Below are 26,638 nucleotides of genomic sequence, written 5' to 3'. Positions count from 1 at the left end.
TCTCTCTCTCTCTCTCTCTCTCTCTCTCTCTCTCTCTCTCTCAAAAGAGCCATTGAATCTCCACCTTAATGAACTTGTTTTCTTGACCCTTTCTGCTGTACAATATACAGGGTCCATTTTACAAGAGAGGTCTGAGTACATTTTGAAATCGATCGTGCCTTCATATAGGTATTTACGTTGGATGACGATGATGAGGCAGCTAATTCATTTATTCATCCTTTATTGATCCCTGCTAATGGATGAGAGATCTTTTAACTAAAGTTCCAAACACTGCATGTTCATTGAAGTAATAAAGGATTATGTATAGCTAGTCCTTGTCCAGTTCAAAGTTTTAAAATATCAGCATTTTATTTTTTACTAGAAATATGGTTTAAACATTCCTGTTTTAGTTCAGCGGACTAGTCGGAGGCTTGCCTAGATGTCTTGTTTATAAAACAGGGCAGAGTTTTTGTTTTTGTTTGGCTTGCTGAAATCTTTAGGAAGAGCTTCCAGCTGGTAAATGAGGCTTGAATTTTAGTGAGTTTTCCCATGTTAACTGCATTGACAAGGATTTAGTTATGAAAGGTTTCAGCTGCAGTAGTCTAGCATGCAGAACCATTACTAAGTCCCTGTTTCCTGTGTGTATGTTTGAAATTACTGGATTACGGTATGTAGTTTTGTCTAAAAACTGGCCTTTTGTAACATTGCCTCCCTCCCCTTTTGTTGCTTGCAACCTTTAGTATAAATCCACCAGGCTAGCATATACTTCATGCATCTGATGAAGTGAGCCATGAATTGCAGAAACTTATGCTGGAATCAATCTGCCTTTAAGGTGCCATTGGACTCCTGTTTCATTCGGTTGCTACAGTCTAATGTACTTTCCATCTAGATTGTGCAGATGTTGGTTGGTTGGACTTATTGACTTGAATATGTTTGCCACATCTTTATTTAAACGTGTAGAAATCCTAGAATTCTTAAGTTTGTTGGCTCATGCTGTTAGTTGTGTGTTTAGATAGGTTCTAATATATTTTACATCCGTTCTTTTAATGTTTATTGTTTTATCCCAATGTTTTTATTCTGTTTTTATGGTTGTTATCCACCTTGGGTCCAGAGAGGCTTGGGAGAAAGGCAGATACATAAATGTTTTAAGGAGAGAAGATGACATAGAGTAGGTAACCATCAGCCGTCACTATTCTCCGAGACCTCTGTGCCCAAAATGAGTGGGGCCACTACAGAAATTCCTTAAATGCTCTCCAAGATTTGCAGCTGAACTAGCAACTCTTCATGGTCCATGATATCTAACAGCAGGAGCCAAATGATATTTACTTAGAAATAAATACCACTGAGTTCAGTGGAACTTCCTTCTTTTAAATAGGGCTGCAGTTTAAAGCAGTAGGAATGTCCAGCTGGGTTAATAGAGTGTAATTTCTGTGATCAATCTCTAAGGAGTGGTATCTTCCAAGGATACAAATGCCGTTCATTCCTATACCAGGGCCATAAATTAAGTGAGCAAGGGTCTAGGAAGGTAGACCCCTCTGGAGCTTGAGTATGACTACTACTAGAGCATGTCTTTCCCAGCCAAGGAAAAATTGGAAATATAAATTTCTGAAGCAGTGCCCAAGAGTTAACTTTCAGGCTGTCTGCTACTTATGCTTACTTGAATGAGATAGTAATAATTCTGATTGGCATTTCACCAGATAAGCGGTGATCATTGGCCAACTAGCAGGTTGTCACTTTCTTTCCTCCAAGGCACATCCCTTCCATTGGCAGAAGGTAGAAAATGAAGCTGATGCAATGACCAAGAGAAGATTAAGGGCCAATAGACACATTACATACGCATAACTTGACCACTTGCACTCAGTGTCTCTCACCTAAATATATATGACCAGGCTCCATTGAAAAGCATTGTGAGTTATAGCAAATCTTTGTAGTGTTTAGCCCGTGACAGCCTTTTCCCATGTGCAAGTCAGTTATCAAGGGTATGTGAATTCATCCCTGAGCTTTTGATATCTTAAAAAATGGAGGCAGCATTCCGACCTTTTCCTTAAACATGGTTAAGTGAAAATATACTCAAACTGGGCTTGTTATTAGCTTTGTTGCTTATTTCCATTCCTTTCCTGCATGGACAATCGTGGTTAAAACTCAATCTGGATATCTGTGTTGTAAGGCATGTAGGTTTATCGTTTTTTATTCCATTAAGAGGAATTCTAAGCTTGGATTAGTCCTTGGTTTAGGATACTGGGGGAGACAAGGGAGGAACTAACTGTGGTTAACCTATGATCCTGCATTCATATGTTATGGGTAACCTACCAGAGTTTTTTGTTTGTTTGTCTGAGGAGTGAGGGAGGACATAGCCATGTGCACAAACAGGGCAACAAACTATGCACGTTTTACTGAAACTTTTTGATTACCGTTTTCACAACCGCAGTCATAAACAGCAAACCCTCACCCCCCAACTACTACAAAAGTAATCATGTAACTTAACAACAGCTGCCAGAAATTTCGCCACCCACAGAGTGATTTGTTTATCTCTGAGTAGCTTCAAAAGCAAGAAATTGCAAGTAGTTAAATAGGTACCGCTTTGGTGGGAAGGTAACAGCGTTCCGTGTGCCATGGCGTTTAGTCATGCTGGCCACATGACCACGGAAATGTCTTCGGGCAGCGCTGGCTCTTCGGCTTGGAAACGGAGATGAGCACCGCAACCCTAGAGTCGGATTCGACTGTCTTTCGAGCAAGGGAAACCTAGCCAAGATGATTTAGCTTCTGGAGAGATAAAGTCCTGATTAAATAATGCAGAGATCAATTCAGCTCTTAGACCTGAAAATTTGGGGTAGTCAAAAAGAATATAATCCACAGAATTGATTCTGTTGTTGCCACAATTGCAGAATCTGTCTGAATATTGAGGTCTATTGAATCTTCCTAACATCAGCGCTGAAGGTAGGGCATTCAGGTGCACAAGCATGAATGCCCTTCTATATTTTGGAAGAGTTAGTTCAGATAGACAGTTTGGCATTTTTGCTGGTGGGAGAATGCCTACTGAGAAAGATGAACACACTCTGCAAGCTGTAATCAACATATTCTCATAATCAAAGTCCCTCAGATATCTTCTGATAAACTGGGTCAATTCTTGTCTACTCATTGGCCGAGTTCAGACTGGTAGTTTGCTCCGATATAGGTACGTTTCAGAAACTTTCCACAACCGGATTAAAGGGGCCGTTCACACAGGCACAACTGTCCGGCGTTCCCCAGCCGTACTCAACCCGTCTTGTAACGCTTCACTCCCGAGTTTAAAAGATACCTGGTGAAAGTGGTAGCAAACTCTGGAAAGCACGATCATCCCGCACCAAACAAAGTGTGAACACTGAAAGCCGCGTTTTTTCTTGTGCGCTTATGCGTATAAGTGCATATCTCCAGATTACCGCCAGGGGTGGGCCAACAGTGTGAACGCTCCCTTGCACCTCCTCCCCGGTTTGCTCCTGTATCAGTCGGTGCAGTGTGACCGGAGGAACCCGTAACAGTTTGTTCCGGGTCGTTTTTACCACGACTCCCTCCTGCTTCAGACTTCCAGTCTGAGCTCGGCCATTGTTTCTGTCCCATCATGGGCAATGCACAAACATGATAATCTATGATCCAGTAATCCGTCCCGGTCACTTGTGTGATGGTTCAGCTTGCCTAGTCTGAGGAGGCTTGATTCTGGATTTGATTTTAAAATCCTAATTTTCAGATTGAATGCTCTGCCCCAGGCCTTTTCTTCAAAGGACATCTCCCCAACTTCAGCTCTCAGAGCTATTCCAGCCATACATCGACAGATTTCCAAAATATTATATAGGAATCTCAATAGTGGTCATTGATGTTGTCTGTTAACTGTTCTGATCCAAACCCTGGCTGCATATAATATCTGCCAAGAGACTTTAGCATTAAATACTTTAACTGCTGCAGGAACATATTGGCCATCTTAGGAGTAAAATCTTGTGATGACCTTCCCAGTACACATAGTAACTCTTACAACAGAGTTTAAGTGCACCTTCCAAGAAAAACTTGTTGAAAACCTAACTCCTAGATATTTGAAATGTTCCACTTGCTCCATGGACCACTTGTACTTCTTTATCCCTCTTTTTTACTGAAAAGAAGAACCTTTGACTAGTAATATTAGTAGCTAAGCCCTCATTGGAGCAATATGCTGAAAAGGAACCTATAAGCTTGTATAGGTCTTGTCAGAAGAAATGGTATAATCTGCATATAAAAGACAGGGTAATTTAATATGAGCCAGTCAAGGTGAGTGAAATCCATCTCTAGAAATATGAGAACTTAAATCATTGGTATAGAACGTAAATAATAGCAGAGCAAGGATACATCCTGGCTTGGCTCCTTTACTCAATGGAATAGCCCTGGTCAGTTCACCAGATGGGCCACATGTAACTTGGGCAGTAGGCTGATCCTACAGTGATTCAGAAAAAATAGATACTTATTGATAGATGATTTATTCAATTAGGAGCTGCGGTGGCTCAAGTGGTGAAGACGCTGAACTGCAGGCTGGAAGGTCGGTAGTTCAGCAGTTTGAGACCCGAGTGCCACATGACGGAGTGAGCTCCCGTCTCTGGTTCCAGCTCCTTCCAACCTAGAAGTTCGAAAGCAAGAAACTGCAAGTAGATAAATAGGTTCCACTTTGGTGGGAAGGTAACAGCATTCCGTGCGCCTTGGTGTTTAGTCATGCTGGCCACATGACCACGGAAATGTCTTCGGGCAGCGCTGGCTCTTCGGCTTGGAAACGGAGATGAGCACCGCAACCCTAGAGTCAAATTCGACTGGCTTTCAAGCAAGGGAAATCTTTTGTTCAATTTGTCCCATAATCTTTGCCTAGTCAAAAGCTGCTCTGAAATCTATAAAGGCAACAGCTAATATACCATCTTTTGAGTTGGTATACTTGTTTACAATAAAGAGTATGGCAGTGGTCAACTGCACTAACTTCCCTACGGAATCCAGCTTGCACTTGACCCAGTATGATTCATCCTCAGTTCAGAGAAGTAACTTCTTACAGAGTAAAGAAGCATATCATGGGCTGGTAATTATGGGTTTGTTGGATCACCTTTTATTTATTTATTTATTTCTCAGATTTTTACCCTGCCCTCCTGGCCGAAGCTGGCTCAGGGCGACTCACATAAAAGCAAATAATTACAATAAAACATAGTTGTAGTTAAAACAAATATAAAATCATAATAAAGTGCTAGCTTTTTATGGCTGGGGACTATTATTGCATGTTGCCAAGAGTTGGGCATAATTCCTGTCTCATTGTTGTGGGTAACCAGAGTTTTTGTTTGTTTGTGTAAGGAGTGAGGGAGGAAAGAGGCATGTGCACAAGCACAGCAACAAACTATGCATGTTTTTACTGGAAGCACAATTACATACAGTGCCTGCATGTGGACTGTCTCCCAGGTCAAATAAAATATGAATATTTTTGTCCACGCAGCTGGCTGATGAGGGCTAGATTTTCAGATAGAGACTGTCTGAATTCCCTGGTAGGCAGAAGTTGTTTCAGATGATGATTGTCCAAAAGCAAAATAAAAAAACAAATAACAATCCACATTAATGCTTTTTTTTTTAAAGGACCAACCAAAGTGACACAAAGCTTGCGTGTAATTTTGTGCCATTATTGTTGGTCCTACTAAAAGGTATTATGCATATTTTTGTTTTTATTTATTTGATTTTGAGTCTGCTATGCCATTCTTTACCCAGAACAACCTAATGGCAACTATAAAGAAACTCTTCCATTTTCTCTCCTACTGAAGTTCTCAGTAGGTGAGAAAATGGAGAGAAGAACTTCTTTATAGCTGCCATTATGATAGTATTGCCCTGACCTGGATAGCCCAGGCTCGCCTGATCTTGTCAGATCTCTAGGGGTCATTTCCTGTGGGAGCGCACAGGAGCAGAGCTCCGGCAGTAAGGAGCCCAGGGGGTGGGCACATGCAGCAAACCCCACCCCCTGCTCCCAGCAGCCCTCAGTCAGGCCACAAGGAGCAAGAAGCAACCAGGTAAGTTGTAGAACCCCTCCACCTTCAGGTACAAGCTCTCCCTCCTCTGTGAGGGCAGATCTGCACGTCCCCCCCCCAATAGCTAGCAATCCAAAACAGTCCAGTGGTACCTTTAAGACCAGGTTTTATTCAGGTACAAGCTCTCCCTCCTCTGTGAGGACAGATCTGCACGTGTCCCCCCCCCCAATACCTAGCAATCCAAAATAGTCCAGTGGAGCCTGAGCGGTGGGTGTTGCCTTCTGACACACTTCCGGTGATGTCAGGGGGTGTGGCATATGCAAACAAGTTATGCTAATAAGTTATGCTAATGAGCTCCTGCACCTCTTTTTCTACGAAATTACCCCTGCAGATCTCAGAAGTTAAGCAGGGTCAGCCCTGGTCAGTACTTGGAAGGGAGACCACCAAGGAATACCAGGGTTGTGATGCGGAGGCAAGCTATGGCAGACCACCTCTGAACATCTCTTGCCTTGAAAACCCCAAGGGGTTGCTATAGTTAGTTGTGACTGGATGGCAATAAATAAATAGCATAGTCCTGAAGGAACAGAGTTGTAAAATAAGTCCTACAATGTTGGGTAATTGAAGGTAGGTGCTGCTGAAGATTCCTTCTTCTTGTCTCCCAGTTTTCCATGCTGTTTTTTAGATTTCAAGTGTGCACTACTTACCATGCATCCCATAATCTGTGTTTGTAAATACAGTACATTTTATTCTAACAAAACTAGCTAGAGGCAAATGTAAGGCTGACATCAAATCCTAGATCAGGAAAACATGGCCTTTTCAAGAGGACTTCAATGCTTGCCTCTTCCTACTGAGAACGGTATGACTTGGTTTCTAAGACATCAGCCACAGGAGTCTTCTCTCCCCCCCCCCCCCCCCAGTTTCTTCCTACTGGTCTGAGCCTGGCTGAGGTGAGATGGACGAATAATATCTAAAGACCAAAAGAATCCAGTTGCCGATGAATAAACTTGGTTTATCTTCATTATTGGACAAATGATAAATTTGTGAGGAGTTATTATAGCATTAATCAACTTGATGGATTGGAAATATGACAGAACTGAAGCAGCGTGTAATATTAGTACCTATTATTCTACACATTATGCCTTCACCTATTGTTCACAAGGGTAGAGTCGTGCTATACATTAGAAAATGTTGTGTGCTCTTTTCCCCTCCCTTGATCAGACACATCACTTTATAGATTCCCTCCCCCCTTCTGATCCATACTAATTCCAGGTATTGCTCTCAAACCAAAGTTCAGAAAGACATGAATAATATTACTATATTTTATTTATGTGACATTGGGAATTACATTTTTCACTTGTTTAGATTTTACATCCCAGAGTTCAAGTTCAGTAACAAAAGCAACCTCTTCCTGGCAGAACACAATAAAGTTTTATTAAATTCTCTGAAATTTCTCCACCCTTTCCCAGCCGGTGTAAACAGATGGTCTTCGAATACTTCTGAAAGCACTGATCATTTCCATTTTTTTCTGGTTTTGGTAGCAAACAGTATTCTTTTGTATAACAAAGTAGATATTAGTAGCTTCCCCCCCCCCGCTTCCCCCATAACTGTAGCCACTTCCTTTTGGCGTTCCATATGATGACATCATGGAGTTGCATACATTCCAGGTTTTCCCCAGTTTTACCACTTCAGTTTCCCCAACCTGTTTTGGGTACAATATTTCCTGAATGATCAGACCCAAAGCAGATTTGACAGAAATGTGGATGGGAAGGTGTGGATTTCCCCGCTCACATCATTTCCCCTTGCACCCACCTTTCCCCCCCCCCCCCAAGCAGGCTTTTTGATGACTTTTTAAAATCAGTAGAAGAAAGATTGCTATAGTGTCCAAGCAGTGTAGCAATACTCCTACAACCATTTTTTAAAAAGGTGCTCCAGACATTGGAGGAGAGTGGGGTGGGCATGAGGGGGAAGCACCAAGGCTGCATGCCCTTACATTTGCAGTGGCAATGAGAACAAAATGTGGATGGGTGCCCTTGTGGAAGCACCCATGGTCTTTGGTAGCTTAAATGGTTCTCTGATGGCTGTAGACAGCTCCGAAGGTGTTTTTTAATGCTCGTATGTTCAGGACTTGGGGAGGTGGCACATAAATTTTCTGAATAAATAAAGCTACTTCTATTAATGATCCACTGTGGCTGTAGATAAAGATCAAGGGCCATGGGTACAAAGTCAAGATGTAATAATTGAGAATCTAAAGTTTATGTGCGATCTAAGAGGACATTTAAATTTTTTTAATGTGATATGCTGGGTTTTTTTTTTTAATGCTAACACTCGCAGAGGCAGAGCCGTCTGATTCTGTCATGGAGGGTGGTATGTATGTCTCTGTTATGTTGGGCTTTGGCTAGGATATGTCGTAGTGCTAAATTCAGCATGAAACCTCCACTGTTTTGGTTCAGCATTTTAGACATCCAAACATACTGTGTTTCTTCCATCTGCTCTCCCATGCCAAGGAATTAATCAAAAGATCACAAAATTATGCAGGAATAGTGGTTGGAGGAGTCAAGTTGAAACTGATTTTGTTTATTTATGTTAAGATTTCACTTCATTTATACCTTGCCTTTGTCCCTAGTGGGTACTCAAAGCAGCTTACATCATTCACCTCTCCTCCATTTTATCCTGTCAACACAACCCTGTGAGGTAGGTTATGCTGAGAGAGTGTGACTGGCCCAGGGTCACCCAGAGAACTTCTGTGGCAAAGTGGGGATTTGACCCTGGGTGTAGTGTAGTCGTTAGGAGTGCCGACTTTAATCTGGGAGAACCAGGTTTGATTCCCCACTCCTCCACATGCAGCTGCTGGATGACCTTGGGCAAGCCACAGTTCTCACAGAGTTGTTCTCTCAAGAGCAGTTCTCAAAGAGCTTTCTCTGCCCCACCTACCTCACAGGGTATCTGTTGTGGGGAGAGGAAAGCCATTCTGAGACTCTGAGTGAAGGGGGGGGTATAAATCCAATATTTTCTTCTTCTAGTCTGAAAACTCTAACCACTATACCACGCTGGCTCTGCGTCCTCTTCACTATCCAATAGATGCTGCAGATGCTTGTGCAACATTCAGCACAATACTTTTTATTGCTGTTGGTATCCTGCAGGCGTGAACTGTAGAATGCATTTTCCAGAAACAAAATACAGCCATCTGAAAGCTAAGAAGCTGTAAGTCCCCTACAGCAGATACATAACTGAGGATTTAGATTCCCTACGTTGACCAAGTAAACTAGTACACACTTATTTCACAGTAAAATGATTGGAAAGATTCAGAGTTTTCATCTTTCCAGAAATTCTTAATAAACTTTCAGTGATTTTTTTTCTTAGTCAATTATCTTATCTATGGTAATGCAAACTCTTACACAGTTCTGTTCGTGACATTAGCTATATTAATGTTGCCTTTCTTCCACCTTAAAGAATTAAGAGTACAGCTAGAATGTATTACTTCAGGGCTCAAGCTTTCATTTTAAAGTAATAAACATTGTAATGGAGGGGATAAAGGGTTTTGTTGTGACAGTTGGATATGATTAGTTTTTCCATGAGGTGTAGATGTGTGTGTATACATTTTAATTGTATACAAGCTTTACTGACCCATTCAGCTCCTTTAAAAAAAACATCAGTTTTTTCATTTAGGGAAAGGCATAATTACAGAGCTGGGAAGACTTTTTGTAGCTGTTCTGGTTCCAAGACCATGCAGAGAACAGTGTTTCTTAATCTTGTCAGGGCTAACTGGGCAGCCGCAGTGGAAACAGTAGCTGTGGTCATTGCATTGAGTAAATCATTTTAAATTGAGCAGTGTTTTAATGTTACTCATTGCTAGCTAATTTGTGTTCAGACCAGTTCAGTTTGCAGTCTCAGCATTAAGATCCACTGTGTCTTTTAACTGCAAATTGCAAATAGACTGTGGGTGGCTGTTTTAGGCTATTGGAATATCAGTATTGCTAATCACGTATTCAGGGCTATATCTTTATGCAGTGAGTGATGAATCAGATACAAATTCTCATAATGAAGGCCCTTTTCTACCTTTGATTCATCTCTTAATAAGTCTGTGTATATGATGTAGAAACGAAAGATTCCCCCCCCCCGGCATCCTACTGGTACTTGCTCGTGTGACCTTGGGTCAGTCATGGCTCTCTCAGAGCTGTTCTCTCAAGGGCAGTTCTCAAAAGAGCTCTCTCAGCCCCATCTACCTCACAGGGTGTCCGTTGTGGGGAGGGGAAGGGAAAGGGATTGTAAGCCGCTCTGAGACTCCTCTCCCTCCCCAATGGATAACAAGTATAAACCCAGAATGCAAAGATGGATTGAAGAGATAACAGAATTAATCTATAAATAAGCAGATTGGCTAGTAAGGCATGTTTCCTCATAGGTCCTTTACTATGCCTTCTTTCTCCTTCATCCCTACTCAACTTATTCCTTCCTCAGCTGCTGAGAATGTGAATGTGAGTGGAAACAGAGAGGTCTGTCAATGCTGAAAAGGGAATAAGAAACAGATAGTTAAAATCTCTATCTGTTACATGTAAAGCTGCACCTAAAGTGTGAGGCTTCTCCCTTTTCATTGCCACTTCAAAAACAGAATGGTTTGCACTGGCCATGGAGCATCCTCATGGGAGCTTTGTGCTCACTTTCCATGTCAGTTGCCATTTCCCCCATTGTACCACTCAAGAGCCTTTTTTTTTTAAAGGTAATTGCTATTGTGCTATAGTCTGTTGTGGTCTGTTGCTGTGCTCTATTAGTTTAGCCAAGAAAAATCAGAAAGCTACTGTGAGCTGGATATCCCGCAAAAAATGTACAAAAGGAGACTTCAATAAAGTAAACTGCATAGATAGTCATATAATCCCTCATAGGAAAATACAGAAGCCAACAAGATCCATAATAGGAAAATACAGTCGTTTATTATATGCATTTTCCTATTATGGATCTTGTTGGCTTCTGTATTTTCCTATGAGGGATTATATGATTATATATGCATTTCACTTTATTGAAGTCTCCTTTTGTATATTTTTTGTGGGATATTCAGCTCACAGTTGTTTTCTGATTTTTCTTGGCTATTTCCTACTGTGTGCTATACTGCTTGTTGTTGTGTGCTCTACTAGTTTGCCTAAATTCCCAGCTTTTATTTTCAAGCAAGTCTCTAGCCCTTTTCACAAGCTAATTGTGTCTTAAGTCAAGCCTTCTACCAGAGACAGCTGCAAGGAATCCTTGGCAGGAGCCCAGCCACCTGAATAACTTGGCAGAGTGTCTCAGGGGTCATATTTAGTTAGCTGCAGAACACACCATCAGGATGTTGGGCCACTCCAAGTAAATGCAAGCTGTGCTTTCTGTCTCCGTGCTGACTCAGGAAGCCTCCAGCAACTAGACTCTGGTTCCTTCTAAACTAGTTTGCCCTGGGCCACAAAGTGGGCTTTGGGTCTTTCAACGGTCTTTGTTTTCCAAGCAGACAGAGCCCACAGTTGCCTTTTCTACCCCAAAGCACAGCAGTAGCGACCACTTTTCCGCCCTCCTCAACCTCCCTTGGACAACTTCCTAGTGTTCTGTTGTTACAAAACCGTGTTTTCTCAATTTCAACATTAATAATGGAGCCGTAGGCCTGTCATTTCTGAAGAGGTCTTTGGCTCCCCTACCCACCAGTGTGAAGGTGGGAAGCACCCACACTTTACACCAAGTGGTCTCCAAAAACGATGGCACAAAACAATATTAACTGACATTATGCATTTCTGCTTGTGTTATTTGCAGAACAAAACAGCTTAAGCACAAGTATGCAAATTAGTTCTCATTGACATTGTCAAGTCCCTTTTTCCCATTTATTGGTAAACATTATTTGAGTACAATGCTAGGAGGCCAAAGGCCTCATATGCCACATGTGCTTCTGCACCCATTGGACCTGGTAAGTGTCACCTGGGTTGTTGCAGAGCTGAGGAAACAGGTTTGTCCTCTCTGGTTCTTAAGCTTAGTGCAGATTTTTACACCTCTCTGGGCTTTGTCCTGAAGACCTAGAGTCGAAGCTTTTAATATTATTTTGACAGAGGTGGAGCCATCCACTAGTGGTTATATCAGAAGGCAAAATGCATTCCATATTCCCAGAGTTTAGCTAGCTGATTTTTGTTATGTGTTCAGCCAAACTGGCTTAGAAACATTAAAAGCTGATAGAGCAGATTTTTCACTTGTCTGGTGGCTTAGTAACCCTATTAACGAAATACTCTATCTGGTTCCGAGATCTCGCTTAACTCAGGTATTTGAAGTATTGTGTGAGTTTATTCTGTGTTCATTAACAGCAGCCATAATAAATTATGCTGAACACAGGGGAAAATATATAGACATCTCCAGTTTTGTTCATTTGATATTGTAGCAACTGGGGGATAGTTACTATGCATATAATTGCCAAGTTACTGGAATGCAGGCACCGGAGCAAACTGGTTTACACACACACACACACACACACACACACACACACACACACACACGGTTCTAAACAGGATTCAAATTGAGGCTTAAATGATCAGTTCGTGAGGGGGAAAGGTAGAATCCAGTTTGTCTTGGTGCCTGCCTTCAGACACCATAGTTAACTGAAATGATTCAAGGCCTCTCAAACCTGGAAGCCTGCATCTGTACTTCATGATGTGAAGGGAGAGAAAGGGAACCAGGTGATCATGCAAGCACATTAACAAGCTGTGTTCATTTCTGATGCGCACAAACTGTGGTTTATTGTGGTGCCTGAATGCAACCTGTGTTGGATATTGAATTTTTACTCAATTTCTTTTTTAGAAAAAGCATTTAAAGCTGCTTCACACCATGGATCGGGGATATTTTTTGCCAGTTATGCTGTCTCCTGCGTGGTAAAAAAACAACTCCTCTTAGCAGGATCCTCCTTATCTGGTGTGGAGGAAAGGCCCTACTTTGCATGCTGCTGGAGTCTGAGGGGAGGGTGGATGGCTAAAAATGGAGGGCCTTCTCAATCATAATGCCTTGGCTGAGGAAATCTTTCCTCACAGCAGCTCACCTGGCACCAAGGTGGTTCAACTTTTGTTGTCAAGTGAAGATATATTTTGTTTACCAAGCCTTTAGTTATAATAATGAAATGCCATCAAGTAGGACAGAGTAATGGTGACCCCCTCATGAGGTCTTCAAGGCAAGAGATGAGCAGAGGTGGTTTGCCACTGCCTTCATCTAAGCCTTTATTAGGCCTTTATGTAGGGTTTTTTTGGCAGGGGAATTCTTTGGTGATTTAGTGGTCGTTTTAGACTATTTTAGTGGCTTAAAAATAACACTGGGTTTTATGTTTACATTCATGTTTTTCTGATATTTTCTGTTGTAAACTGCCTCAGAGAAATACAGTGAGCGGTGATCTATGAACGTGTTAAATTAATAAATAAATAAAGCAGACAGGATAGAGAATAATGCATTGTTGTATGTGTTTATAAAGCAAAATAAAGAAATCTGCGATAACGGATAACAGGCTGATAACCATTTGACAGGTGTGAGACCTGATATGCATTTATATCAGAGCTGCGCTGTGGTAATAATCTTGGTTGGGGTTAGGAAGGGGCTGCATCTTGTTTCCTCATCTGTCTGTGTGTTTTTTGGCATGAGGAGAGAAACGGGTGATTTGTGAGAGAGTTTATGAAGTCCAGAGGAGGGAGGGGGAGAGAGCACTTTATAGATCCAAGCGGATAGAATTCTGCTGCGAAACAATGACTAATGCTCATTTTGGCTGCTTCTTGATATTCTGAATTAATCAGTTTTGTTTTGTTTCCTTTCTCTTCTGCAGCCGCAGAACCCTGGCCTGAAAATGCTGCATTGTATCAGCCACTGAAAGGTGAGGACTTAATTTTTTCTGCCATTAACAGTGGCTTCGCTATATATACAACACTGTAATTAACTGGAGATTGGTGGGTGCGGAGGGTGGGCTGGGGAAAATCTTGTTAAAAAGAGAATCCTTTGTGGTGTTTGTCTGGTCAGAGGTCTTCCCCCATCTCTCTCTCTCTCTCTCTCTCTCTCTCTTTTTACTAAACTTGTATCTGCCAATATAAACCAGCTATTCATGGCCTATAAGGTCCTTGGTTTATTATTGACTCATTATATCGGCTGCTGTAGGCAGTGTAAAATGATGTGGTTTGCAGGGCCAGTTGGCAGATTTACTGCGCCAATAGCTGAGGCAGCAGATTTTTGAAGTCTCGTGGTAAAGTGGGCTCTCGGTGAAAAAAAAGGAACTGTTAGAATGTATAGGCTAGGATGGTTCAGGCTCCCTTTAGCAGCTCTTCATATATCATCAGATCACATTATGGCCCCCATTTGGGGCTCAGCAGCCTGCTACAGTTGTCAGAGGACTGCAAAGTAATGAAGACTAATAGGTAGCAGCCCTAGTCTTCTAAGCATGGAATTTTTATTGCTGCGTTCTTGTCATCTTTCTTTTGTGTGGCAGACCTAAGACACAGTGTGCAATATTAACTGCAAGCTGGGGTTTTCTCTTTTTTATAGGTTTCAGAATGCTTTTACTTTTTAGCAAGAGGAATTATGAAGTTGCTGTTTTTATTTCTATTATGAAATGAATAATGACCCCTTTTTTCCTTAAAGGGGCTGAGAATTTTAAAAAAAGAGAGAAGGAATTTTTAAATTGTTAGCCTGATACAATTAACGGTAGGACCAATCTAGAAAAAAATATATTTCTGGGTCTTTGTTGCATGCAGACCGCAGGCTTTTAAACATTGCATTAATGTAATGAGGCATGTGATTTGTGTTAAGAGTAGTTTTTCTCCTTATGTTTGTATACCATTTATTTTTGTGCCCCTCTTGAGCAGTAATTATCTGTTGGGAAAGAGCTGCTGCTTCTCGTAACTGTGTCTTGAAACATTTTTCTTTTTCTTTCTTTCTTTCTTTTTTTTACAGAGGAGCAGATTTTACTTTCTGACAATGCAGCCTGTCTTGCTGTTCAGGTAAAATTTTGTATTTTTTGTGCTTGGCAGATGTTGACTCATGCCCCAGAAGATCTGAGGCCCTGTCCACTTATGCATATCCTATTGAAATAAATAGTGCTTTATTCCTTATGTGCCCCCAGAAGCTCAGTTGGGGAAGTTGTACTGGCAGTGCTCTTGTTGAGTGGAATCTAGTGATTTAATAAAATAAAGTATTTCTTAGAATTTGTTTTCAGCTTAGGCTTTACCTCTGACTACGTAGGGTTTGTTGTTGTTGTTCAGTTGCACAGTTGAGTCCGACTCTTCGTGACCCCATGGACCACATCACACCAGGCCCTCCTGTCTTCCGTCATGCTCCGTAGTTTGCTTAATTTCATGTTCGTTGCCTCGATAACTGTCTAACCATCTCATCCTTTGCCATCCCCTTCTTCTTTGACCTTCAGTCTTTCCCAGCATCAGGGTCTTCTCCAGTGAGTGCTCCCTTCTCATTTGGTGGCCAAAGTATTTGAGCTTCAGCTTCAGTATCTGGCCTTCCAGGGAACAGTCAGGGTTGATTTCTTTTAGGATTGACTGATTTGATCTCCTTGCAGTCCAGGGGACTCTCAAGAGTCTTCTCCAGCACCATAATTCAAAAGAATCTATTCTTCAGCGCTCGGCCTTCCTTATAGTCCAACTCTCGCAGCCATACAGTACTACTGGGAATACCATCGATTTGACCATACAGACTTTTGTCACCTACAATATACTTCTTTAAAGAGGACTAGAAGGGGATGAGGTAGGGCGGTGGCAATCTTGTGTCTAACACAGTACGAGTTCTATTTTTAATCCAGAATCATGTAAGCTCAGTAGAACACACATACATGTGTTTCTCATTCATTTTGATGATTGGGAGGGCTGGTAAACTTTGCCTGTGAGGATGATTGTGTATGTGGACCTGTCCTGCCTACCCATGTGAATGGAATAGTCCTTGCATCCATTGGAATACTTTGTGCATAGTAAAGCTACATTTTTTTTGTATTTTTTTAATATGTGCATGTGTGTGAGTTTGTGTGCACCTAGAAGTAATGGCGACCTCTGGTGATTGACTGTGTGTGTACCTGGAAGTCATGGTGACCTCTGTTGACTGACCCCCTACTGGGGGCCTGGAGGATATTCAGAGAGGTGGCTGAGTAAAGCCTGTCCCCGTCTCCTGGCTCTGGTATTTCAAGGAGGTCTTCTGTCCAAGTACTTGCCAGAGTCGACCCTGCTTAGCTTCCGGGATCTGATGAGATCGGGCTTGCCTGGGCTATCCAGGTCAGGGTCATAGTAAAGTTACGTTGATGGACAAGCTGCGTCCATATGGAAGTTTTTGTCCATCTTGGCTTTCCAAACTGCAGCATTTTTTTGAACATCTGCACATCATCATCCTCCAGTTGCCAGTTTTCAGGCTCCCACATTCTCAGTATGTTCTTTCTCGAATTTGGTTTGTTATGACTTTCCAGAAAGAATGAAATCCATGCCTGCCACCAAGCCATCTGGACAGGAAGATGTGTGTTCTGTCAGGCACCTTTCCCCTTATGCCTCCACAATGAAAAGGTTTAGAGATTTACTGATTAAAAGTAAAATCCTTGTGTAATGTAATAGGGGGAAGAATGAAAGGAAAATTGTGGGTGATGGATGAAAGTGTACACACAGCTCTTACATGGATTTTCTGTTGCCATTCATTTGCTTGTTCATTTGCAGCAGCAATGATAGGGAGATGGAAGATCCTGCCATGTCAAAGCAGCAAGACAATAATTAGGCAAGAAATTGCCTCTGTCTGCAATTGGTTACTGAGCAGTGTACAGCTAACACATCGCAAATGGGGTGGGGGTTCCCATCTGATGTGCTGCTGCAGTCACCACATAAATAATATTTATACTACGTATATGTATACTGATTTATACTAGCCTCTGGTAGTTAATAGAGAAGAGCTCACTGTCTTTGATGCTCTTTTCACAATAACTAAAAGTTGATTAGAAAACATGTTTCATCCATAAACCTGCATTGAAACTGAGAGAAAATCTTGTTTATCATTGTCTTTAAATTCAAGCTAGCTTCATTAAGAGATTTTGAGGAGGCAACCTTGAATGTAGTGTTGTGTTTCTTGATGTTTGGGTGAAGCGTATTATTATTATTGCCAAAGGTTGTTATGTCTGGTATTTTAAATTGGTCACCAATCATATATTTGTATTTTATAACATTTGTACTCTTTGAAGATGGCAGAAGTGCTCCCCTCCCCCTCAGTTTGGTGTAGTGGTTAGGTACGTGGACTCTAATCTGAGCGAACCATGTTTGATTCCCCACTCCTCCACTCAGAGTTGCTGGATGACCTTGGGCAAGCCATAGTTCTGTCAGAGCTGTCCTTGAAAGAGCAGTTCTCTCAGAGCTCTTTCAGTCCCACCTATCTCACAGGGCATCTGTTGTGGGGAAGGGAAGGGAAAGGAGTTTGTGAGCTGCTCTGAGACTCTTGAGTGAAGGGCAGGGTATAAATCCAATCTCCTCCTCCTGAGAAATGGGTTAGGCTGAGCGAGTATGACTAACTCAAGGCCACCCAGTGAGCTTCCAGGGCAGAGTGAATATTATTTTGAACCCAAGTCTCCCTGGTCCTAATTCAACAGTTTAACTACTGCATCATACTGGCTGTGTATTTCATTGTGCCAATCTTGGTTAACTGTTTCCCAAGTTAACATGTTGAGAGGAGGAGAGGAGACGGATGGAGTGTAATGGCAGGATCTCAATTACTCTCAGCATTCCATAGTTACGGATACATCTGCCCATCAGTCTCCAATTTTGAGACATTTCTTTCTTTCACTAAGTTTTTCCCTGGAATAAAATCTAAACAAATGGTAACCATGTAAACTAAGCTTGTTATCCCTGACTGGTCGTTGAATCTGTTAAACATCTTCATTATGCTGTGTGCTAATTTACTGCGCACCCCCTACTTTTCTGTAAACATTGGTAACTTCCATTTCATTGTATCTGAAAGAAGTCTGTGTGCACATGAAAGCTTATACTTTGAATAAAACTTTGTTGGTCTTAAAGGTTTCACTGGATTTGAACTTTGTTCTGTTTTCCACGCTATTTAATCAGATCAAAGACTACTTTCAGTATATGATAGCTTATGGCCACAAAAATAAAACAATCTGTTGACCACACCATGTTCTGTTCCACCATGTGAACGTTAAAGGTACACTTGTTAGATAGTTGATACATTTAAAGTTTTAATCTGCATTAAAAATAGTTTTTTGGTGGGTTTTGTGTGATCTAGGCCATCTGGGCAATCTTCTGAGATATTTTGATTTGTTAAATTGAAGTATAGGTTTTTCTCATTGGCATGTGGTGGTTGTTACGAGAGATTTCTTTCTGTCAGACTATATGTTTTACTTACCCATCTCACTTAAAACAGATGGCATGGAACTGACAGTCAGGCCTCTGGGTTTGTAGATTGCTGACACTGTTCAGGTTACAAGTGAAATGCACACAAACACACACCAGTCTTCCAAATGTTGATTCTCTGACCAATCTTTTTAGTATGTTAAGGAAACAGTGTGTATCAAACATTGATAGGCTGAGTGGCAAAATGGAAAAATAACAGGAATGGGGTTTTTAGATATTTGTGGGGCAAACTCACAAGGCATTGGGGAAATCTTGATTTTATAGCCAATCTTTTTTCCTAATTATCCCCCTAAACCCAAGAGATTCCTAGAGCTGTACATGTACATAGAAACAATAGTAGAAGTCAGTGTGCAGGCATGAGGAGAGGAAACTCATCCGGCGGCAGTACAGGGGCAGTCGGAGTGGAAAGTACCCAGTGCTGGTATGATTAACAGCAAACAAAGTGAGCCTTCTGCTCCACCAACCCCTGGAACTGGGGCTGGCATTGGATCAGGGTTTTAGATCCTGGTAAGCTGGAAGGTCGGTAGTTCAGCAGTTTGAGACCCGAGTGCCGCATGACGGAGTGAGCTCCCGTCTCTGGCTCCAGCAGTTCGAAAGCAAGACATTGCAAGTAGATAAATAGGTACCACTTTGGTGGGAAGGTAACAGTGTTTCGTGCGCCTTGGTGTTTAGTCACGCCGGCCACATGATCACAGAAACGTCTTCGGACAGCGCTGGATCTTTGGCTTGGAAATGGAGATGAGCACCACAACCCTAGAGTCGGATTTGACTGGCTTTCAAGCAAGGGAAACCTTTACCTTTACCTTTAAGCTTGGGTGCTGTTTAAAATCTCTGCTGACTGAAGGAATTTCCATTAACAAAGTATACTTTCCTCCCCACGCTTCTCTTGCCGTAGCCCAAATTCTGCTCTTGGGGAACATGAGACCCCCATGAATAGCATGAAGGGGGTGGTTAGAAGTCTGCAGTGGGTGGGGGGAATAGGCGGCCCCTTTCACAGTCAGAAATTATCTACTGGATCCAGCCCATGTACGGGAAATCTGAGGACTTGTATAGAAAGAAACCTAGTGGCAGGTAAATTTTGGGCCAGGTTTTAGATGGAGATTTAGATGCTGGGATAATACTGCTCAGAGCATAGAATGGAAAGATACATAGCACAAAAAGACCCTCTGTACAGCTTCGTGGTACACCTTTGGAGCTACACAAATTATAGCAAGGTAGGGAAGAGAAAGGGTTATGGAAGCTAATTGGACAAAGGAGCAAAAACTCAGGGGCAAAATTTGATCAGAAGACACAGTTTAACATTTATCTAATTCTATAGTGAACTCACAAGCTCACATCGGTTACAAAAATGGCTTTTGTAAAACTGGAAAAAGGAAAAGAATGGAAGTGAATCTAGGGAATAATGCTAAGAGTCAGTATTAAGCAGATTCTTTGAGGTACAGAACCTAAATGGGAAAATAGGAGTCTTGAAGGCTAAAAACAATTTTATTCCAGAGATAAACTTTCCAGGAACAGAAGAACCCACCATTTCTAAGCCCCAAAAGCTTATGCTGGAATACAGTTTTGTTAGTCTTTTAGGTGCCATAGGACTCCAGCATGTTTTTACTGCCACACAGCTATCCCTCTCTAGAATTAGGACTTGAATTTTATCAGAATTATCCAAGTGGTGTTTCCTCTCTCTCTCTTTCAGCCAAAAGTAAGATTAAGATCAAAAATTAAACTATTGCCTAACGGGTCATTTCCTGCAGGAGTGCACCGGAGCAGAGCTCCGGCAGTAAAGAGCCCAGGGGCGGGCACATGCCACAAGGCCCACCCCCTGCTCCCAGCAGCCACGAGGAGCATGAGGATCTCTGCGTTCCCCCCCCCCATAGCAAGCAATCCAAAACAGTCCAGTGGAGCCTGAGCAGTGGGTGTTGCCTTCTGACACACTTCCGGTGATGTCAGGGGTGTGTGGCATATGCAAATAAGTTATGCTAATGAGCTCTTGCACCTCTTTTTCTTCGAAATGACCCCTGCTTATACAACAGAACTGTAAGATCCAACACTGTGAAAGATACCCAGTTTAGCAGAAGAGATCAAAATGGAAAAAGTACTGTGAAGGAGAATACAAAGCTGATGACACAAGGTATAAACATGCAAGTGTTTAATAATCAGAGCCAGTTTAGTGGACATATAGAGAGCTATCCTAAACCAGTCTACTCGGAAGTAAGTCCCAGGAATTGTAGTGATCGGAGTGTTGGATTAGGATCTGGGATACCCAGCTCTGAATTGCCACTCATGCCATGGAAGCTTGCTGGGTGATCTTGGGCCAGTCACGTACTCTCAGCCTAACCTATTTCACAGGATTGTGGTGAGGATAAAATGGGAAAAGGGAGAATGGTGTAAGCTACTTTGGGTCCCCCACTGGGGAGAGAAGTGGGGTATGAAAAGTAAACAAATTTGAATCTGAAACAGACTCATTAGAAAATATGAAAGACAAATTGGTGTATAATAAGTTGAGTAATGAGGATGCTTTTTAAAATTTTTTGAGGAACTAACCCCCCCCAATGAGAAACAGTATAATCCTAAAAATGCTCAAAGAAACTGTTGTTGTGTAAAAATAGAGTCCATTAACTTTTGTTGTTATGCTTTGAATTAAGAAGACATTGTAAATAAAAAGAAATCAAAAGGCTAAATAAAACAGTAGAGACAAAACAATTAAGAAAAACATTAGAATAAATGTATTAGATCAGAAGTATGTAATTTTTAAAAGTTAAATAATATGGAAGAATGAAGAAAAGATGGAAATAAATGTATTTAGAGAAAAATAACCTTTTGCCATAGTCGAAAGGTTACATACAGATCATATATTAACTTTTTGAAAAAGATTTTCAACTTTTAAGGGTATAGTGAGAAGAACGTGAATTTTAGGATCATGCATACAGATGCTTATGCACAACTATATGGATAATATTTATCCATAACATTGTCATAGGATTCTACTTGTAATTAATAATCTTGATGCTGTGTGTGAGGATAACACTACACTATTTTGGTAGGTGAATGCTACACCTGTGTATTTTATGATAAAACAGAGTTTTAGTAATCCATGGATAGGTAAGAGGTAGTAAACATTCTTATACTTTTAAAATCTTTATCTCTTACATCTTACAATATTAATGTCTGTTTTGATTACAAACATCTTTAATAATAGTCACAATAGTAACAATTTGTAGGGAAGTTTCTTCCAAAGCAACATTTTGTTTGATTGTTTCAATTCTGTTGTTGTGCTCATGTCACTTTGATGATAAATTAACCCTAATATATTAAAAATCTTATTTTTCTTCAATATTCTTTGGTCTGACAGCTGATAGTAGCCAGGGCTATAAAAATGACTTCGACAGATATCTGATTTTAAACTTTATGGAACAATTTTCTTTGATGTAAGGGAATATATCAGTTTATAGGAATCTGTAATAAGGAATATATGTATTTTATTTACAGATTTGTGAGTATTTTGTAAACAGTGTATTGCTCTGGTGTGTAAAGTCAGTTTACTAGTTATTTCTATCCGTCACCTAATAAAATAGCAGTTCTGTCATCCTTCTGATGAAGATAATTTTGGGCTCCATGGTGTTGCTCTAATTGTTGTCTCTTTCCTTATTATAGAGGTGGTCAGATAATATAAAGATCCCTTGAGTATGTAGGGCTTTAATTCCTTTGTATATTTTACACAATGGGGTTCTCTTGTGCTCTCTTTGTTAAAGGATGTGATGTGATTATTTCTTGAAACTGTGTATGCTTCCCATTGGCTTGTTACAGATGTAATATAATGCTATGATCCTCCCAATATGGCCCACGATGCCACCAGTGCAGTCTTAGGAGCCCTTTCCTGAGAGTAAGCCCCACTGAGTAGATTTCAGTAGGCTTCTGAGTAGTCCTGCTCTCCCGGTCTTTGTTCATGCATCATGTGATTAACATATAAGCTTCAGATCCTGGAATATTGGTCCATAACCATCCCTATTTAGTGGAATGGTCTGGATCCTATTACAATACTTAGTTGAATTGAATCGTGGTTTCACATGATGTCTGAACTGAACCTATATAGTAGGCCTAAGATAAAGGTTTCCATTGTTTGAAAGCGAGTTGAATCCAACTCTAGGGTGCGGTGCTCATCTCCGTTTCCAAGCCGAAGAGCCAGCACTGTCCAAAGACGTTTCCATGGTCACGTGGCCAGCGTGACTAGACGCTGAGGCACGCAGAACGCTGTTACCTTCCCACCGAAGCGGTACCTATTTATCTATTTGCAATTTCTTGCTTTCGAACTGCTAGGTTGGCAGGAGCTGGGACCAGAGACGGGAGTTCACTCTGTCATGCGGTACTTGGGTCTCGAACTGCTGAACTACCGACCATCTGGTCTACTGTTCAGCATCTTAACCACTTGAGCCACTGCAGCCCATGTGTCACGGCAGGACCAGGGGGCGTGACGCAAGCAAGCAAAAGTCCAGAAGCAGTCCGAGGTCAAGCCGAGCAAATCAGGCAGCAAGTTTCAAACAGGTTTAAATCACAGTCCAAAAGCAGGGTCAGAAATACCAGAGTTTCAAGTCCATAAATCACAACGATACCAGAGGAGTCAGAGATGAACGCAGGGTCAACGAAGCCGAGGGTCAAAAGCCGAGGATCAAGCCGATAAGAATTCCACAAGGTCTGGAGCAGAGATGCAAGGATTCAGGTCCTGACAAACGACGTTTGCCAGCACAAATGACTGCCGGCAACAGACTTGCAGATATACAGTGCTAGCTAATCAACTCATTAGCTAGCCGGGAGCGAGGTCAGGATCCTGTCAATATTCAGGGCTAAGAGATCTTCTGGCACGCATGCGTGCATTCTGTCTTCACTCTCTCAGCTGCTGTCTCTGTACATTCCGGAGCCTGGTTACAGGTGGTGGTGAGTCTGATGACGAATTACTGGGATGCAGCAGAGACTGATCCCTTGCAGGTGTTCCCTGGGAGGCTCTATCCTCCTCACCACTTAGATAGCTTTCAGCTACAGGATGCCTCTCTGCTGCAGTATTGTCCTCAGGAGCCTGTAAGTCCACAGGCTCCTGGCTGGCAGGTGCCTCCTCAGGGGCATCAGCAAGGGCAGGCATGACATCAGCAGGGGCAGGCATGACACCATGTAGGTCTAAAGATGTATACAATTAAACCATAGCATTCCCATCCTGAAAAGCTATATAGCTATATATTTAGGTCTTGTAAACCTGGTTGCTTGCTTCACCCTGCCAGTCTTCATTCCCAAACAAAACAGTTTACAATGTCACCCATCACTCTACTCTTATTATTTGCTCTTCACAGTCAAATGTTAAGCTGTAAGTTGTTTAGGACAGTTATTTTGCTTAGACAAATAAACAAATACATGGATCGTGCTCTCAATAATATTGATACCCTTTATTACAGTTCTGAAATTTCATGGTCCTTTGGTCGCAACACATAGTCCATGCCATTAATGCTCTGTGCAACATTTGTCTGGGTAGCTTATATGTGGTTTCTTCCCCTTGTGGGTTCCTGACCAGCTTGTTCATTAGTTCATTTTATTTTATTTAAAAGATTTATGTCCTGCCTTTCAGCCCTATCAGGGTCACCAAGGCAGCCAACAACTAAAAACAGAGCAGTGTAAAAGCCCATCATAAAAAGAGTTAAAAACCAGAACTAAAATATACGTAAACAAAGAAGTATCAATTAAAAACATAGGGCAGGGAAGATGGCTTATTGAGGGAATGCCATATGAAAACCTTCACCTGCTGGCAGAAGTCAGTGGCAGAAAGGGGCAGATGAATGTCCGTGGGGAGAAGAGTTCCATGGTGCCACGACTGAGAAGTCCCTCTTTTAGGTTGCCACCCACCTAACCTCAGAAGGTGGGGGCACTTGAAGCAGGGCCTCATAAGACGGTCATAGTGGTGGGTTAGGTTTGTATGAGAGTAGGCAGTCTTTAAATTATGATGGCTACGCCTTTATCTGGTTATGTTCTCTGTCCTCACAGTGCCAAATGTACTTTTTTCTTTGCAAGCTTGAAAGTGGACGGGACTGAACTGGCTACCAACCTTTATTGGCGTTCTTCTAATCAAGGCTGTTCTCTGATCTGATTGAGGGGTTTGCTGAAGGATTCCTTTTTCTCCTTCCCTCCTTGGATTTGTATCCTGGAAGGCCAATACAATACAACAACCTTTATTGGCATTATGCACTAAGAAGTATACAAGATATAAGGAGTACTCAGTACAGTTAACACATAACTCGCTTTTTAGAAGCCAGATACGGAAAAGTCGCCACCATTTCAATAGTTACAGCATTTCTTTTAGGAAAGAAGTAAAAAGGACTTATAATTATCAGATTGGCCTATTAAATCCATTAACAACCAATCTAAATACTCTGGTTTCTCTTCAGATCGCACAATCCTGGAAGGCAAAAATATGAGGTGGGAACTGAACTCTTTTCTGTCCTTTCAGAAACTTGTAATTGGCTGGTTTTGTTATTGGCTGAAAAGGGTTCAGTTTCATCTCTTTGTGTGCCTCCTTGTTTCAGCCCACTGACCCTCGTGGCTGGCCCTCCACCCCAGGGGTTCTTAACCTGTGGTCCAAGATCCCAGGGAGTCCATGGTTGGCCTTCAGGGGATCCATGAACCAGGAACCAAAGAAAAAGTCTTTGTAAAAAACCCCAACAACTTTACATCAAATTATGTCATTAAGGTGTTCTTATTCAAGCTTTGAGCAGACCCTGCAATTTAAGGAATGATCATTCTGGGAGTCGAGAAGAGCTGCAGTGAAAGGAGAGAAATGTGGGGGAACCTTTGGTAAGAGACTGCCAAGTAGATTGGGAGTGAAGGCCATGAAATGGCTGTGTATGTCTGTAAGCTGTTGTGTGTGAGCTGCAGCCAATGACCCCTTCCTGCGTGTGGTGGAAGAGGCTGTTACAGATACAACTGTGTGATTGTGCATATACACGGGGTGTGCTCTCCATAATGTTCCAAAGTCCCTTGAGAGAGCAGAGCTTGGAGAGAGTCTCTCTGAGCAGTTCCCTCTTTTTCTGTGCTTGGGTTGAGAGCTATAAGTGCTGAAAGTGCTTCTACTCTGCTGAGTATTTCTTCTTCTTCTGGCGATATCCCCAGTAGACCAGCAGAAAGCCTCTTCCCAGTGCTTTTCAAGTACTAACTCTACAATGGCTCTGTGTTCGGTGTTTGTACGTGTGAATATTAAATGCAATATTTTTTTTATAATCATAGCATGTCTAAACCTGAGCCACTGAAGCTTCAGTTGTTCAATATCCATTAATATTGATGATTAGAGCTGATGGGCTTTGCTTTGGCCCATGCAATTAAACCTATTAAAATGCTCTTCCAAACTTACTGCCACGTAGCAAGCAAATTTAGAAAATCATACTGTTCAGCATACAGGCTATTACTGCCTCTTAAAAATTGGTTTTGGGTTGTTGTTTTTTAATTGGTCATCAAAGAACTAGTTCCTCAGATTCTCAGCATGATCTTGAAAGTGCGTGAAATGCTTTGCCCAGAAACAAAGTTTGCTGTTCTTCTGTGCTATATTTGGGAAATACGAACGTGTGACAATAAAGCCATACAATGACAGTGTTTCCCTAATGAGTAATGAAGAGAGCACTCCTAATCAGGTCTCCTCAGAAGTAAGCTTCATGTCATTCAGCAGAGGTTACTCCCCAGCCTTTAGGATTGCAGCATAACTCACCGTGACAGTGATTTGTTCATTCAGTAACTGTCATGCTACAATATGCTGTTGGAATCCGCGATCCTTTGATTTTTGTAATGTAAATTTTTGACATGGGCAAAAACGTTCTTTCAAGAAGAGTAAATTCGAGTAAAAGGGTAGTTCAGCAGTGAATATTCTATTTTAGAAATACATTGATTGAAATTGCTGTGCTTTCCATGATGTATGCTGTTTTCAGTTAAAATATTGTACAATTGTAATGTTCATTAATTTCTTATTGCAATTCATTGATTTTGTATTGCAAAAAGAAAACATCTTATTCTCTCTCTCTTTTCGGGTATTTGTTTTGGTGTGTGTGCCTGTGTGTGTGTGTGTACGTATGTATGTACTTGCGAGCCTGGAAGTCATGGGGATTTCTAGCAACCCCTAGTGGGGCTACGATGTTTCGGAGAGGGGGCTTTGATATTACCTGCCTCTGTGTCGCGGCCCTGGTATTCCTTGGAGGTCACTCTTCCAAGTGCTTGCCAGGGTCAGCCCTACTTAGCTTTCAAGGTCTGACAAGATCAGGCTTGCCTGGGCTATCCAGGTCAGGGTCTTATTCTCTC

At 41.7% G+C, this 26,638-nt stretch overlaps 1 protein-coding gene across 2 annotated transcripts in view; it reads left to right on the top strand.

Annotated features, from left to right (window-relative positions):
• The window catches only part of MTX2 (metaxin 2), a 63,623-nt gene that overhangs the window by 11,892 nt on the left and 25,093 nt on the right, over nucleotides 1–26,638 (top strand). For both annotated transcript variants that reach the window (XM_015410420.1, XM_015410421.1), the window contains exons 2-3: nucleotides 13,765–13,812; nucleotides 14,883–14,929. In XM_015410420.1, the coding sequence (XP_015265906.1) occupies nucleotides 13,765–13,812; nucleotides 14,883–14,929 (95 nt within the window). The remainder of the gene's footprint in view (nucleotides 1–13,764; nucleotides 13,813–14,882; nucleotides 14,930–26,638) is intronic.

This window comes from Gekko japonicus, unplaced genomic scaffold, assembly GCF_001447785.1.
Source record: "Gekko japonicus isolate JY-2015 unplaced genomic scaffold, Gekko_japonicus_V1.1 scaffold1888, whole genome shotgun sequence".
Lineage (NCBI taxonomy): Eukaryota > Metazoa > Chordata > Lepidosauria > Squamata > Gekkonidae > Gekko > Gekko japonicus.
Note: the sequence above shows the minus strand (reverse complement) of the source record. Positions and strands in the feature narration are given on the sequence as shown.